Source organism: Alosa pseudoharengus, unplaced genomic scaffold (genome assembly GCF_046254945.1).
Source record: "Alosa pseudoharengus isolate Yale_2024_CS ecotype anadromous, Long Island Sound unplaced genomic scaffold, YU_APseudo_1.1 YU_APseudo_1.1_scf_5, whole genome shotgun sequence".
Classification (NCBI taxonomy): domain Eukaryota; kingdom Metazoa; phylum Chordata; class Actinopteri; order Clupeiformes; family Clupeidae; genus Alosa; species Alosa pseudoharengus.
Genome location: NW_027468837.1, coordinates 6,056,733 through 6,074,140, shown reverse-complemented (window position 1 = coordinate 6,074,140; position 17,408 = coordinate 6,056,733). Strand labels below are relative to the sequence as shown.

General features: G+C 41.3%; 1 protein-coding gene across 3 annotated transcripts in view; it reads right to left on the bottom strand.

Moving 5' to 3' along the window:
• The window catches only part of atg7 (ATG7 autophagy related 7 homolog (S. cerevisiae)), a 61,163-nt gene that overhangs the window by 40,443 nt on the left and 3,312 nt on the right, over positions 1-17,408 (bottom strand). For all 3 annotated transcript variants that reach the window (XM_076268565.1, XM_076268564.1, XM_076268567.1), the window contains 9 exons: positions 16,879-16,956; positions 16,678-16,794; positions 16,392-16,538; positions 16,170-16,258; positions 15,299-15,420; positions 14,414-14,504; positions 14,084-14,228; positions 13,732-13,890; positions 8,261-8,455 (listed from right to left, as the gene is read on the bottom strand). In XM_076268565.1, coding sequence (XP_076124680.1) covers positions 8,261-8,455; positions 13,732-13,890; positions 14,084-14,228; positions 14,414-14,504; positions 15,299-15,420; positions 16,170-16,258; positions 16,392-16,538; positions 16,678-16,794; positions 16,879-16,956 — 1,143 coding nt within the window. The remainder of the gene's footprint in view (positions 1-8,260; positions 8,456-13,731; positions 13,891-14,083; positions 14,229-14,413; positions 14,505-15,298; positions 15,421-16,169; positions 16,259-16,391; positions 16,539-16,677; positions 16,795-16,878; positions 16,957-17,408) is intronic.

The following is a 17,408-nucleotide window of genomic DNA, read 5'->3' as shown; positions in this document are numbered from 1 at the left end:
TAGCTGAAGTTTACTGTCGTATAGATGTAGCAAACCATGTTCAATCTTTCTGGCAATTAACATTAGCCTACTTAATTGAGTAGTCTAAATGCCTAACTCCGATGTTGATCCGTCATCACTGCATCCTCGATTGACGTTTACCAAAGTAGCCTATGTGCGGATTCCTGGAACTCTTTTGAACACAGATCCACTGATTATAAGGCCATAGCATAGGGCCCTACATATGTACAGATGTACTGTTTGTACAACAGGACAGGAGCACGCAAAATACATCATTCAATCTCCATGGACGAAATTCTCGTTTGACCCACCAGCAAACGCGCTGAGACCAGGTCGGGGGTGGCTCAGGGCTCCAAGCAGTTGCCTGCCTTGCCTGTTGACAAGGTGCGCCTCTGAATGATACCAGGCCTGTGGCGCTAACCTCGATCCTCTGCAAATGCACGGAGAGGGTGGTCACTGAAGAACTTACCACCATGGAGAGAGCCTGAACAGCACAGTCCAATAAAAAATGTCCCTTTGGGGACAATAAAGTGTATCTCATGTATCTTATATTACTCCAGTTTTCCTAACCAGGAGTTAACACAGTAAAATTGACAGAGTTGTTTTCGACTCTAATAGAGTCGATTCTGACTCTGTCATAGAGACCCATTGGTCCCACCCCACAGAGAGTAAATTTGACTCTTCTCCTAGAGCACATTTTTCAGAGTTAAATTTACTCTATAGAGAGTTGGAAAATCACCAAGATAAACTCCACAGGGAGTAAAGAAAAATCTACTCTATAAGCCAACAACTCTTTCCAGAGTCATCTTAACTCTTAATGGGGTAATCTTAGTTTATCTCTATTCAGAGTTTATTCCCAGCTACTCTTGCTAGAGTCACCATTTTGCTTGTCTTTATTTACCCTTTATCAAGTTCTACAAAATCTGAAGGACATAGACAAATTATTGAAAAAATATTTATTACAAAATATTATGTTAATGTATCAATATACAATATATTTCCTTTTGTAAATGCATGTACAGTACAACACATTTGGCATCAAATGGAACAAAGCCACTAGAACATAATATCAAGTTGTTGTTAGTGATACATTAGCTTACATACCAATTTTACTCACTCTACAGTCTGTACTGAAACATTCTAGCATCACAGACATGTTTAAGTCCACACATTCTAACAGTGAAGCTACACCAGGCGCGTAACTGAAGCTTTACGTTCGCATAGCGTCTGCTGCAACAATTAGCTGGCACTATAATCAATGGAGGTAGCTACACCAGATGTGATAGCGGCGCGTACGTTTGAAAAAAATGAATTTTACGCGTCGCGAACAGATCGCTTCAGTTACGCGCCTGGTGTAGCTCATACCTAAGGCATGATCCAATGGATGGGGCCTAGAAGAGATTTAAGATGACTTAAAGTATGATTCATTTCCTCAACACTTTGCTTATCACTCAAAAAACTGAATAGTTTCCTCAACCTGTATCTCATGTACAGCAGAATGCATAACAGGAACCACTGTATCAAAATCTACCGCCAAATCATTACTTGTGTGTTCACTACAGTTATTTTCCAAAACATGAACATTATTAACGCTATACTCATGTAACCTTTCCAAATGTTTTCTAAAAGCCAGAAAATGTCCCTGAAACACCCAGTCTCACCATACTTTAACCTGAGTGTTCTACCGGGACACAGCCCATGTGGTGATTCTGCTACCTGGATCCTTTTTTGCAGTTCGATGCTGGAGGAAGAAAGACCTTTACTCTGTTTAATAGTCTTCTCTTTGAACATAGTTGACCACCTCTCAAAAAGCTTCGCTGAAATCTCACCAAACAGTAACAGTCTTGCTCAATCTGATCCATTACATCCACAAATCGAGAGAATGTTGCAAGCATATGAGGTGATTGAGGGTCATGGACCATTTTTTCTGACGATAATCAAACGTTCACCTTCAGCCGCACAACTTCTTCATCAGAAGAATGCTTCATTAGAGATACCGCCTCTCTCAGCTGTTCTTCATTCAGGACTGGCTCGGGCACATCTTCAGAAGCTGGTCCTCCATTATGTTCATTGTGTGCTGGACTTTGTGGTTCCTGAGGCTTTCCTCTGAATTGTTTTAATGCGTCAGGCCAGGTACCCTGATCCGCTGGCTGGATCATAGAAATGTTCCTATAAAACAGTATAAAGTAGGGTGAGTTACAGCATTAAGGGGAAATCCAGCGATTTTCCAAATAGATCTCCATTTCTTGGATCACCGAGTATGTAAAACGAAAACAATCGGTTTTACATAGCTCGAGTTGCTACAGCCAGCAGCTAAAGCGACTGTGCAGCTACAGCGCTACACTCTGGGGTCATGAACATTGGGGCTCAGGAACATGCCCCTAGAGTGTAGCGCAGTAGCTTCGTGGCTGCAGCATCTCGAGCTAAGTGAATCCGATTGTTTTTTTGTTTTTTGTTTTTTCCCTGTACCGACAGTTCTCGGTGACCTTGAGAAATGGAGATCAATGTGAAATTCAGTGCACTGTAAACAATGTATTTGATCTTAAACAGATTCATTACAATTTGTATGCAGAAATACTTATGAAATGGTTTCATTTCAAGTTCAATCATTTAAAAGAAACAAAAAATACTGTTCATCTGGTGGTTGAGATACTGGGATTTAAAGTCAAAAGTCAAGCACAGCATGACAAATCCACACACTCGCATCTGTGCAAAATTATCTTTTTATATAGCTTTTGGTCATAGGCCTTTTTCAGGATTCCTGAAGAGGGTCTATGACCGAAATCTAGAATAAAAAGATCATTTTGCACAGATCTGATGTGTGGAATTTTTTTGAAGAAAAAAAAAATACCTCAGTGTGGGTTTCAGTTTAGGTTACCTTTGTGTTAATGGGCAGCATAAAGATTTTACCAATATTTAACAAGGGAAAAAATGCCACTTACTTGCTCTACCCCATCATCTCCCTTGGGCTTATTTGGAGACAAGGCAGTGGTGTCATCTGAATCACATAATGCATCTACTACAAAGCAGAGGACAGAATAAATCAGTAATATAGTCATGTCCAGTACCTGTGACGGCTGTATGTCATGTAGTCTTTGATGACTGAGATTTTTAAACACTAAATAGGCTCAAAGACGGACATAATCAACATCCACAAACCCCACAGAGTGGCATTCCATCAAAACAATGTGTTGCAACCGCTGTTGATATATTCACAAAACTTGTACCAAGTTTTAACTACATTCCATAATACAACTCACCATCATCTTCTGCAGGCTTCAGCTTTAATACACCACAATTTGGATCCTTCACCACATCTTCAGACACATAGTTGTCAATCTTCTGTACCAAACTCATCATACATTTTAGCCCAGCTTGGTGTTTGGCTTCAATATCAAATTTCATGAACACTAAAATAAAAATTAACAGAACATTACAAAAAAAACCTGACAATAGACTTAAACAATGCAACAATTGAATAAATCAGTACCTTGGTTAAAGAAATCCTCTAGAGTGGCATCAGTTTCCACCATTTTAAATGTATCTGGTCTGCCTGGTATTTAACTTTCACCAACATCCTGAAAAAACATAAAATCAAACATTCAGACAAAATCAACACTACTTTTAAAACACTTTCTTAAAACAAACCAGGTAACAACTCTCAGTGACACTGACTAAACTAGTAAATGTGGCACGTGCACCTGTTGGCACTTTGCACTGAACACGTGTCTTCTATGCTATCAATGATGCACATTCAGCAATCAACACATGTCCTTGATAGTAAATTAATGCAGCTAGTTTTGAAATAACCAACTTGTGAAGGCCAAATTCATGCTTATGGATGCCTGCTTTACGTGAAACAAGCTTTTTAGTAGAGCATGACCTTTAAGCTAATTTGCCCTATTAATGACTGTTAATGTTAAGTAGCTAACAACAGTAACTGTTACCTCATTAAGCTAACCATAGCCTTTATTTGATATCTGATTTGCATTATGCTAAGCTGCCAATGAGAGCTACGTTGGCTGATAGGCTAACCAAGTCAATGTTAACCATTAAAGACGATTATACTGGTATCATATTTGGTTGAGTAAATATTAACATGATAAAAAAACGTATAGCATTGTACAATACAGGAGCACGAATTGACATGTACCTCATGTTACACAGAGGTAACGTTAACGTTCATGTTAACTTTCAACCTTCGTTAGCAGTTAACTTAACGTTAACGTTAGCCCCTGAAGGTCAACACATTTCAGAACGATATCTTGACCATACATTTACGTTCAGTTTACACTCCTCTTTCGCGTCACCACTTATCATTTATCATTTTCGCGGCATACTACGGAACATGTGAAATAAATCTCTAGTAAGTGTATTTTAGATGAACATCTACTCACCTTCAACTGCAACAGAGAGATTCTTCTAATCAGGCTCCGTCGCGTCGCTGCAGTCTCAAATGGAAGGAAGTGGGTGATAAGCTACTAACGTTCGTCTCTGACGTGAGATACCAGAGGGCACGTTTCGCCAGTTAGTAATTTGTCTGAGCCCTTACACAATTGCATGTAACAAACATACAATAATAATAATTATTATTATTATAATGTTTGTTCGCTTTGACTATTCTTTGTGAACAGCAATAGGCTTGATAACAGAGACTCCGTTTATAGCCTGGTTTATGGGTGATAGCTTAGCAGTATTTGCCTATTTTACTGTAGCACATGCTAGCCTACAAACTTGCAAGTAATTTTTTAGTAGCCTAGTCCAGAAAAAAATCTTAAAGCTACCGAATGACTTTGGAATTAACCAGAAGAAAAACACGATTTTTTATGAATAATATCCAAATAATAATTAGGCAGACATCTCCCAAAAAAATTTCTAAAATGGCGTCCAAATGAGAAAATGGGGTGGATGATTAACTCTTGTGATTTTAACTCTGTTTTTTAACTAATATGCTAGAGTACATTTTACTCCAACTGTAGTAAATGTAACTCTATTAGAGTCAATAACAGTCTACTCTGTCATTTTAACTCTTGGAATTTTACTGTGTTAAGGATGCCACATTTTTACTTTCCATCTGCTTTTAACACAGTAAACATCAACACATTGCCTCCCTGAACTAAAAGTCAACACAACATTGTTGTTATAAGACCTTTTTAAAGGACAGACTCCAACATGTCAAAGTGAACTAGTTAAATATAGCAACACTGTTTTAAATACTGGGGTCCCACAGGGCTATGTCTTTTAAATCTAGCAACACCGTTTTAAATACTGGGGTCCCACAGGGCTATGTCTTTTAAATCTAGCAACACTGTTTAAAATACTGGGGTCCCACAGGGCTATGTCTTTTAAATCTAGCAACACTGTTTAAAATACTGGGGTCCCACAGGGTTATGTCTGGTCACCCATTCTTCTCCACATACACAAATGAAATCACCTACAGCAACAATGGAATGTCACTTTTCAAATAAGCTAATGACATGGCCTTAGTGGCCAACCTTACATACGAGCACTCCCTGCCCATATTCAGGCAGTACATAAAAACACTGTGGTCCTTTGGTTCAAGGAGAGCTCCTGGAATAGCAAGACCAGTGAGCTTTGTGGGGAGAGCTGAACGCCTGACACCCCACACCCTCTCTTCAAACCACTCAGGCTATAGGAGAAGGCAGTGGAACAGGTCGAGTTCTTTAAGTACCTGGGCACAGACGACCACTCACTGTCCTTCAGACAACATGGAATTTATGAAAAAGCATTGTGCATGTTTCTCCTGAGGAGCCTGAAAGGTTTTAATGTTGGACAGGACATTTTTAAAAATGGTACACCGGGCACTAATTGAATCAGTCCTCACATTCAATATTGCATCCTGGTAAAACTTGAAAGAGAGAAGCAAGGGAAAGTTTGCAAGCATGCAGTCCGGAAATCTAGCAGGCGAGATGCTAATGGCCTAATCCGATTCAATGATCTATGCTAGGCTGGAGCTAAAAGTGGTATCGCCAGACTCATAGAATGGCTGGATGAACTGGAGAAAGGTAAAAACCAATTGTTTGACTTGAGGGGAGGTGGAAAATGAGCGTAATTCCCCAAATGGAATATCCATTTAAAGGCTCTGGAAACCAACATTTCTGTATTATAACCTCTTTATTCTAATATTTGAGAGATATGAAAGATCACTTTTTGAACTAAATTAGGGGGGGAAATGAACCACGATATTCTAATCTTTTGAGACCCTCCTGTAGAAAATAAAATTTTTGAGTCCTTGAAGAAAAATGTTTGAATTTGACACAGTCAGCAGTGAAAATATAACCATGGCAAACTCTGATTCTAATCTTATCCTGATGAAAGACACAACTAGCATGTCTTAATTCCAAATTTAATTTTGACATTTGATGTAAACATGCCAAGTGGAATAACTGCAGCATTGGATGAAACGGTCCAAAACTGTTTTTAATGATGCCTATATGCCTGCTGGGTGTCTTCAAAAAATAATGAGATGACTTGCATATGATGCAGAAAAACATCATACAACCCTGCAAAAACTAGCTATTCTTCATAATCTCTGCTAGTAAAGACTATTCAATTTTATACTGTTTCATTACTGTTTGTAGCATTACAAGTTCTCAAAACAATATTCAACCAACGTATCCAGTACATTTATTTTCCTTGAAAAATATGTTTCATGACCAAACGAGCAGAACACTGATTTGTTCTCTGTGTGCAGTGTTCCCAACCCTTCCTGTAAAACTTCAGTTCTGCAACCTCCAGTTGTCTTCTCTAGAACAGATTGCTGTCTGACGACAAATGGAATGAATATGTGATAGACAAATGTCTGTTGCCTGCAGATACAGACAGTGCACACACACACACACACACACACACACATAATAGAAAATTAAATTTTTGATAAGGGGAGACCATTTGTACCAGAGAATGGGGCCGTCAGCCAAATTAATGGGGCCATTACCGATCTGTTTTCGCCCCGTCTAGGAGATTCAACTGTTCCGAAGACAAGGTAGAGAAAAACAAGTCTTGTTTTCACAACAATTTTGGGGGCTGTTTCAATGGAAGAGTCCATTTTTTGCCATCCCATTTTTCATCCTCAATGGCCTTCAGGACACAAACTCGCAGGCTCTGTGTGTCTGCCAGAGTGCTGGTGAATCATCCAACACCTGGTTTCCCCTGATGAATGTTTGACACTGGGATCTTGATTTGCTTATGTGGAACCCACCGAGTGAATAAACACACACGGAGATGCGCCTCCCTGCTCCTGACCCACCAGGCAGAGGTCATCACCCCGCCCTGCTCTGCCTTGCCGCCCGCTGCGCCTCTTTGAATAAAACTATTACAGTATTAGTGAGGCATGTAGAGTACTGCAGTACATGTTGACAGAAAGGGCCCTGGGACTTTATAATCTTGTAAGAAGGAGAGTCGAAGTCAAGGTTTTGAAGAAAACCAGATCCATTGTTAAATATGAAAGTTATACTAAGATGATAACTAAGATGAGAAACAGCCATTCCGGAGACCCTCTGGATGACCTCAGATATTTAAAAGGGACCAGGTCTGGCCCATGTGAGGCTATTGCTTTGTGCAGCCACTGTATACCTGTTACAAGGTTATAAAACAGCCTAAAACATCGTCTTGGGCCACATCCAGTAAATGAACACATCCATAAAGATGAGCTAATTTGACTTTGGATTTCATAACGGTGCCAGGAATAGTGCAAAGGACCAAAAAAAATGGCAGAAAAATCTTATTAGCTGTTGTAGCTGTGGGAGTGGATATCCTCTGACCTTTCTAAACTATTGGACTCCAACGTGTAGCCAAATCCCATAGCTCTCTCAGGCATCCCAGCCCTGCTGAGGTGCAGCTACAGATAACACTACTGTGGCTTCTGTACAACACAAATAAAGTGGCTTGGCTACTCCCACCGGTCAGCCTACCGTCTAAACACTTCACCCAAGTGGCACCAAGGAGCAAGAGTCCAGGTGTCCATGATGAGGTCAGACTGGTGAGTCATCTCTCCTAGTCAGAAATGTTTGACCTTATCGGCCATCAGAGAATCAACAAGGTGGAGGATGCTTGAGGATGAGTCAAGCATTTAGTCTGCAGTTTAGTCAGTGCTAAAAGCTAGTTTATTCCCTGCACATGGGAAATGACCATTAGCACATGCATTAAACAGAATGAAAATACCTATGTCCGTGTTTTAATACAGAGGCACACACAAACACGCACACATATATTTAAGCTGTGTATATGAGTGGCTCACCTTGCGCTTGCTAGCTGCGAGGACAGTGGGTAGCCAGCGGCTCTCGCGGGTGTCCATTAGGAGGAAAACGACGTCATGGGCGGAGATGAGCGCCTCCAGCTGCTCCACGTCACGCTGCGCCTGGCCCAGCGTCACCTCGGAGAAGTTCACTGGGTGGCCAGGCATGGGGATGCTCATGTTGAAGCCCTCTGCGTTCTGCTCCACACACACACACACACACACACACACACACACACACACATAATGTAATGTAATCCACTGATCACTATTGGAAAACAGGGCGAACAGGACCCAGATGCGAAGCATTGACAGCTGTCAATTTTTTAACTGCGGTCATTTCATGGGAATTATCGGAATGTTGGAAAGGCCCATACATGTTAATGTCACTTTCTGCAGCATTCTCAAGAGCTGTGTAATCATTTCATTTATTTAACTTACTGAAATGTAAATGCAAGGTGAGGGGATTGTGGTTAGGTCAAGCACTAGTCATATTCTCTACAAAAAAGTAGTGCATTTAGAGCCATATTTTACACCTGTATCTAGTATACAACCTGCATTGTGACGCCAAGATGAAACGCAAGTCTTGTTCCAATGCAGTGATGATTTTTAAAATGAACAATGCGCTCCCACAGGTGGGTCAATGAAAACAATAGGTGTGGTCAGGCGTCGCTATTTTAACGTAACCTTAGTACATTATAAGGAAAAAACAGGGGAAAACAGTACCAAATGTGCATAAGAACTATCATTCTAATATAATGCATTGATTATACCGTATATGCAGAGGACTGCCCAACAGTAATTCAAAGAGAATAGTGGAGATGAGCAAAAAGAGTAAATGAAAACATTGTTCCCATGCAAAAGTACAGAGACTTTATGAATCATCATTTGGGATTTACAGTGTGAAAACTCTAGAATGTATAAAGAGACGGAGAGCACAAACACCGTAACCGCCCTGCTGTGATGAATAACTTGTTTATTACTATTCATAGCAAGGCTGACACCAACGGAAGCCTCTAGAGCTGAGCCAGTCCAGCTGAAAGCCCTAGACATACATCTACAAATCAGTCCTGTTTGGAGCCCACTCATTCTGCTATGTGATTGGAATGAGAAAGGAAAGGAATGAGTACAGTCTATGAGGTTGTGTTGCGATGAGAGTCTGGTGTGTGTGTAACCTGCGTTGTGTTGAATCTGCGCGATTCAGCCCTGCACACGCCCGGACTCGAACCCGCGCACAGCAGCACCTCGGATCGGGAGGCGAGCGCGCTAACAATTGAGCCAATTGCCCAGTCTACTGGCTCGCATGCCATCAGCACTTTTGAGGCGTCGGGGAGTGAGGTTTACCAACGTTCCATAAGCACAGCTAAGCTAGCTGGCATCCGTTACACTCACCCCCCTAAACCTCACTCCCGATCCGGGTCACGGCACCAATGTAACCTGCGTTGTGTTAAACCTGCGCGATTCAGCCCTGCACACGCCCGGACTAGAACCTGTGAACAGTAGCACCTCGGATCGGGAGGCGAGCGCGCTAACAATTGAGCCAATAGCCCAGTCTACTGGCTCGCATGCCAGCAGCACTTTTGAGGCGTCGGGGAGTGAGGTTTACCAACGTTCCACAAGCACAGCTAAGCTAACTGGCATCCGTTACATGTGTACCAAAGGGAAGAGTACTATTCTGGCAAGTGTGTGCCATGTGTGTTAGCAGTCTTGACACTAACAATTTGCCGTATGTGCTGACATTAGAGTGATTATTAGCGTGTCTGTAAGATCGGTGCTCAGCCACAGTCAGTGTAATTAACTCCCTGTGCTCTTTTCCCTCCTTCCTTCCATCTCCCTGTCTGTGTGTGGCGGTCGACAGATGTCCCTAATTAGCCCATCATGCAGTGGATCTGCACAGGTAAACCCACAGCCTTGAGCTCATTAGGTCTGTGGGAGCCTCAGGAATCAATAAAGGCTCCATGATATGAATAAATGATGAACTCTGGGATTGACTTGAAGTGCTCATTTTATCACTGAAGGTATCTAGCCAGCCAGCCACCTGCTACTGCAAGGGACAAAGTGTGAGGAAAAGGAAGACAAGCTGCAAAGGGAGAAGAGAAAGAAAAGAGAGTATGGAGTTGGATGGTGGGATGAACAGGGAGAAGAGAAAGAAAAGAGAGTATGGAGTTGGATGGTGGGATGAACAGGGAGAAGAGAAAGAAAATAGAGTATGGAGTTGGATGGTGGGATGAACAGGGAGAAGAGAAAGAAAATAGAGTATGGAGTTGGATGGTGGGATGAACAGGGAGAAGAGAAAGAAAATAGAGTATGGAGTTGGATGGTGGGATGAACAGGGAGAAGAGAAAGAAAATAGAGTATGGAGTTGGATGGTGGGATGGCTTTGAGGTCAGAACCACTTCAATTGTCAACTGGATCCATATCTGTGCTACACCTAGGATCACTTAAATCATCAGCCATCAACCCCCTCAAAAACTGGTGGGGGTAATCCTCCCAACATCAACAAAAGGGACACACAATAGTGAAGTAATAAAACATTGCAATGGTACATGAAGACTATATTACAACACTGGACAAAGTTTAATATACCTGCCATACTTAAAGGACATACTACTAAAAACCTTATTAGAGCCATTTCCCATTACCATTTTAGGTAATAAAGGCACTTATCATTCATCTAGCAACCAAAGCTAATCAGTATGCAGTTTTCTGATTTGAGCAAAAGACCCATGTGAAAATGTTTGAAAAACATGTAGCCTCAGGAAGAGGAATGGGCAAGGCCACTTCCATTTTTCTACCTGGCAGGGACTACAACTACACTGTTGAATACTTTTTAGAATAATGCATCTGTGGGAGAGTTATACGGCACTGGTGTGCTGCAGTCACAGGCAGAAGGCCAAGGGCCTGCGAAGCTCTCCAAACACACTGCTTCTGTCTGTGGTGAGGGTGGCGGACATTTCAAACACACTGCTTCTGTCTGTGGTGAGGGTGGTGGACATTTCAAACACACTGCTTCTGTCTGTGGTGAGGGTGATGGACATTTCAAACACACTGCTTCTGTCTGTGGTGAGGGTGGTGGACATTTTCAGGGACACAGAAAGGAAGGAGTGCTTGAAAAATTATTACAGAGGAATTAGCAGATGGAGATGAAAGCAGGACAGTTGTGGGCATGGAGTGAGTGGTCACCGAGCAGAATCCAGTGAAAAGGATAGCTCAAAGAATTTCTCCACCTCACTACTGTAAGTGCTTGAGGATTCCCCTGCTTGTGAAACTCATTTGGTTTCCCTGGCCTTGTACTGCTCTTCTGACTTACTCTGCAGAGTTTCTCAACTCCTGTCTTCTTTAGCATCCTCCTTTTGCACCTCATTATTTCAGCAGTGATCCAACAACCATCTATCTATAAAGCAAGAAGCGTCTGTGTGTCTGTCTGTCTGTCCGTCTGTCTGTCTGTGTGTCTGTGGCACGCATATCTCACTGACCGTTTGTCAGACTGATTTCAAACTGCTGTTTTGTCTTGCTATGGGCATGAGTAAGTGCAGTGCCAAATTTGACGTTGTTTGAATAAGAAATGCAAAAGATATCGTTAAATATATCGGTAAAAGAAGCACATTGGCTTTCGCCGCTAGCCACTCCCCCTCCCACACACCACTGTACTGTAAGCTACCAGTTAGTATAGAAGCAGGGCTTTGGCAGAGCTGGATCAGTGTAGGTTACACAGGTAAAAACGTAACATGTCTGACCTCAACAGTAAAGTGAACTCCGCGGATTTTGCAACAACACGCCAAGACACACAGGTATGCAGTGGCTCTTCAAAATGACGTAAAAAATGATGTGCAATAAACGGACACTTCGAATAGCCCAGGCTACTTTGGACTGTCTTTAGACTTTGAATAAGCAAACGACATTTCCAACTGCAAGGTCTTAAATTGAAACCAGTGATAATGGTCCCGAATTAAAGAACGTCTCAGAATGCCACACATGCAAAGCATAACCAGCGACAAGCAACGAGTGGCAGACAGAGTGTGATGTCACTTATAGGCCACCAGAGACTGTTTTTGAGTCACACCGTTGCAAATTTCATATGATGCCACCATTCCAAAAAATGGTTTGTTTTCTCTATCATCAAGTTATTCAATAGGCTAAGCATATAGCCTTGACTCAAAACAGCTGTTAGGATTATGTAATTTTCATTTGTAAAAAATGTCACATGTAGCCATGCTTAAATTCTGCTCACTTCACATTTATTATATTATTATATTATCTGTAGGCCTATTCATTATTGAATGCTTACCTGGAATTATGTTTTTCCCTATTCTATTTTCCAAGCAGGCCTACCGGCAGGCATGTAATTGGGCTACAGGAATAGCATGTTTAAACGGGCACTGCACTAGTAATTAAAACACAGAATCGGTCAACATAATTAACAGAAAGTGTGTCAGGGCCTTACTTGCATCGAATATGGGTAACATTTTAAACTGAAATTCCTTGGCCCCAGCCGTGGTGCAACTGGCTGGGGCACCTGCACCGTACGCCGGCGACCCAGGTTCGATTCCCGCCCCGTGGTCCTTTCCGGATCCCACCCCGACTCTCTCTCCCACTCACTTCCTGTCATTCTCCACTATCCTGTCTCATTAAAGGCATAAAAGCCCCCCAAAAAAATACTTTAAACTGAAATTCCTTGACATTTAAATTGGAAACATCCAACCAATAACCACAGAAATAGCTCACAGTTCAAAATCATTATTAACGTATGAGGTGTGGCTATTAAATGATGAAACTAATGCAGTAATTCAATACTAATGAAGCAGCAGCACATACATACCTGTGATTAGGTAAGCATGAAAAAAGTAATATTGTTTTTCAATCAATGACGCATGGTGACAATAAAATATATCCTTACGCAAGTGCACAACTGCACATTATACAGTACACACCACTGACAGCAGAGACTACAGCATTCTATTCTTCTCCTAGGGCCAGTAATGAGTCAGGACACTGGGCAATTAGGCCATGACTGTCTCACAAAGGGCAGAAGGCAATAGGTCTAGGGCCACTAGTGATTAAGTCTTTCTGAAGTAATACACAATTATCTACACATGTATTTTAAACCATGGCAACAAAACACTTAGAGAAAAACATGGGAACACATTTATTTAAACTACAATGGGACTACAGTGTAAAAGGACGTAGTTTCATCTCCTTGGTGACCCTCTACTTGACACAAAAATAGACTCTTGAGAATTTTTATGGAACATTTTGGTTTTCCAAGTAGGTTACATAACTTCCAGATAAGCTTAAAATGACAGATAGATGGAACTGAAAGACATGCAAAAATGATCTTCATCCCCTGTGGGATTTGGAAAAAGGATTTTTGGGCGGAATTAGGAATATCTTTAACCAGCATGAACAAGTATTAAACAGGAAACTTGCAATTTAGCACACATATGCTGTCAGCAAATAACAAATAAAAGCCTCACCACACCAGGGAAGATCTTTCTCAGTCTCTCCACTGCAGCAAGCGCCTTTGACTTGCCTCCGCCGAGGCAGTCGTCAAACTCATAGAGGGGCTGACGCACTGGGTTGGAGTAGGAGATCTTGGCATTGTCCACAAAAGTGATGTGTCTCACTCCCCAGCCCTGAGAGCACAAGAGTCAGACAGAGCTCAGTCACCACCATCACTCACACTCAACCAGCCTCCACACTTCCTAACAAGGAACACAGCCTTGACATCCACTTGTCTGCTGTCACAAGCAGCAGAGGCAGCTAAAGAAGGTGGAACGGCAAACAGTGAGAGACGGGATCAGGCTGGACATCAGGCTGGACTCTCACCATGAGCGTTCGGGCCACGTTGCACCCAAGTGTACCAGCTCCCAGTAGAAGACACTTGGTGGAGATGACCTTATCGAGATCCAGGGTAGGGACCAGCCTCCAGCGCATCAGCTTGAGATTCAGATCTACAGAGGACTCGGCCAGTCTCAAAAGTGCACACAAACACACACACACACACACACACACACACACACATATACATAAGCAGACTAATAGATTCCAACCACCTGCATTTCACCAGAGACAGAGAGAGATAACGTGGAAATAACGTCTAAACGTCATTAACCTCTAAAACTCTCATCAGAGCTTGTGAGGTTCTCATGGCAGTACCTTTTAGGGTCCATACATTCGCTCAGATTGACGCTTCTTGGTCCCATGGCACCTTTCTGGTTCTTCTCCCAGCCAACACTTTTAGGACAGTCTGCATGGAAGTGAAATGGAAGCCGAATGTGTTCAAGGGGGAAAGATTAGTTGCAATATAGACAGATAGAGCATCAAAGTGTTAGAGACGATGATGGATAGATGAGCAACCATAGATATGTAAGCAACGGTGCCTAGTCATGTCAACCTAGCTTGCTTTGGTTGATTTTGTTTACGACAAAAAGCCTGTCCTTAGTGTAGCTATACATTTATATCAGTTACTATCCCGTCTGTTGTACATGATATTGACAGCGCAATAACTTAAAAAAATTAACAGAAAACAGCGATTTGTCAAGAAGGAGGATGTTTTGGCTGTTGATCAGTTGAAACACCCCATAATCACGTCCCAATGCAAACAGTATCAGACTCACATTCTGAATATAATTGAATATGGCTATGTCAGGCTATTAGATGTACTGAAAAACTGAAAGAGGAGATGGGAAAATTTCAGAAAAACAAGAAAAAGCCTTGAACATCATAAGAATAGCAACAAACCTAACAGAAAGCTAGTATTAAGCTGTGTTCAAACACAAAATAGTCACCTATAGGTAATAATAAGCTTTATTTATATAGATAGGATATAATAGATTTTTTTCTTTTTATTTAAACTTACAGAACGACCTAGAATAGGTTCACCCCTGAGGGGTTAATCAAACCTGAACCAAAAAGCCTGCTCCGAGGACAACCACTCCATATTAACATTTAAATAGCTTTCATCCCATTCACCATAAGATAAAAGGAAAGAGTTCCTTTTCTGACCCAGAGTGGTGGCTCAACCCTGCTGGGGGAAATTACCTCTGCTGGCAGAAAGATCTTGCAGCTTGACCTGAAACATGATGCTGTGTTGCACTGAGCGGGTGCCTTGAAGTGTCCTATCCCTGAAGCACAATATCTCCACCACATCCAACTGGGCACCCCTAAAATACACACACACACAGACACACACACACACACACACACACACACACACACACACGTGAGTGTATACAAATAAAGTAAACTTTGTAGATGTACTGTACACTACTATAATCACAAGTAAGCCTTTAACTATGTAGCTCATCAGAAATACTGTTAATTGTTTAGAGACTAATTGAAATTCTGTGGTTTTAAATGTTCTACCAGTAATTCAATTCCTCATATGACCTTTTAAAAGCTACTGGTAATATATAATTTCTCCTGTTTGACCAAATGTCGATCAATGAAGTGAATTTTTATTTGGCCTTGGGCTAATAAAGCAATTTGGCACGAAAGGATGCAGCTGCATAATGACTACATAATAAAGGCTTCACAATGTCTACAGTTTGGCAAGGGAGTGTACCTTTATTACTCTCATTACAGCCTATGATACACAGGCATATTAACAACTCTATTCTTGTACAACAAGTAATCTGGCCAAATAAAAAGTATTGTAGTTTCTTCTAATATCAGGCTGAGTAGGTGTTTGCTTGTTCTCTAAATACATAATCTAATACTCGGTCATCAATTCAGCATCTGAGACTAAAACAATTCCATAAACTTTCATAATCTTCACTTATTTAATTTACAAAGCTATAATGCATGCCATTTTAGTAAATATAATGAAGGACCCATTGGAATGGGCTTAAATGTTGTCTTTGTAGAGCAACGTCTGTTCTAATGGTACAGGAGCTCTTATATGAATATCTACCATTTGTTTGCGATGAGAATGAGTAGATTTCGGAGTGGCCAGCCAGGGTGCTGGGTGAGTGAGCAGGGGTCATAGACTCCAACAGTGACCTGAGAAAACAGGCACAGGACATGAGTCTGACACTGACTTAGACATGTGAGCAGGAAGTGTCCTTGCTGCACTGACTTAATAAACAGACTTGTTCTCATTAATGCCACTGTGTTGTGTTGTGTTGTTCTGTACCATCTTAAGGTCTGTAAAGAAAGCCTCCCACTGATGTAATGGAGCCACCCTCACATCCTCCTCAGTGTATTTGATGAGGAAGTAGGGGACAGCTGTGGTGTTGTTTGTAATGCAGAGACTGTCATAGGCTCCTTGGAGGGCAGATATCTGTGAGGTCACAGACCCAGAGAGAGTTAGAGCAATACTCCTTCATGCAGACTAAAACTACCAATAGTAATTCCAGTCTTTTATAGAGTAAGCAAAATATGAAATATTGTCGGGTAAATTAAAAAGAGCTCATACATACCTGCTTGGGAGAGAACTTGTCGTTTAGAGAGACAGGCTCTTGGATCATTGAAATGCCTTCAGAGAAACAAAGCACTGGGAAGCAGAACCAATAATAGAAGTGATACTTCTTCAAATCCTGAAACAGATTAAATAACATGTTAAGTATCAAAACAATACAACCATTACACCAGCAGGAACTAAAAAACAACACTGTACTCACAGCAAATGTCAACAAAATAAATTTGTTGAGGATTGAGGGATTTTCTAGAGCAGCATTGGACTGGATTGCCTCCCATATCTGTGGAGAGAAAATAAAAAGTCAAAAGCCACACACAGCACTAGAGCTTTCAGCATCCCCCTTTAGAGCTCTCTTCAATTGAATCAGCTGTTACTGATGGGATACTCTTTTATGGTTATGGTTAAGGTTCAAAGCGACAGAATATCAACATTACCATAGCTAAAAAAAATGTACGTAAGCCTACATTACAATAACAATAATATCAATACAATATAAAATATCAATCATGAAAATAAACAAAAAACATAAATATATAATATATCTAAAACTCCAAACATTAATGAATTACGTGTAAGCTGAACAGATAAGTCTTTAGACCCTTCTTGAAAGGCCCAAAGCTATCGCAGGAACACTAGGAAACAGCAAGCTGCTAAGTGGACAGATAAAAGTGTGGCTACTGTTGTAAAAATATGATGTACGTTGATTCGGACAAAAGCATCTGCAGCAAGTCA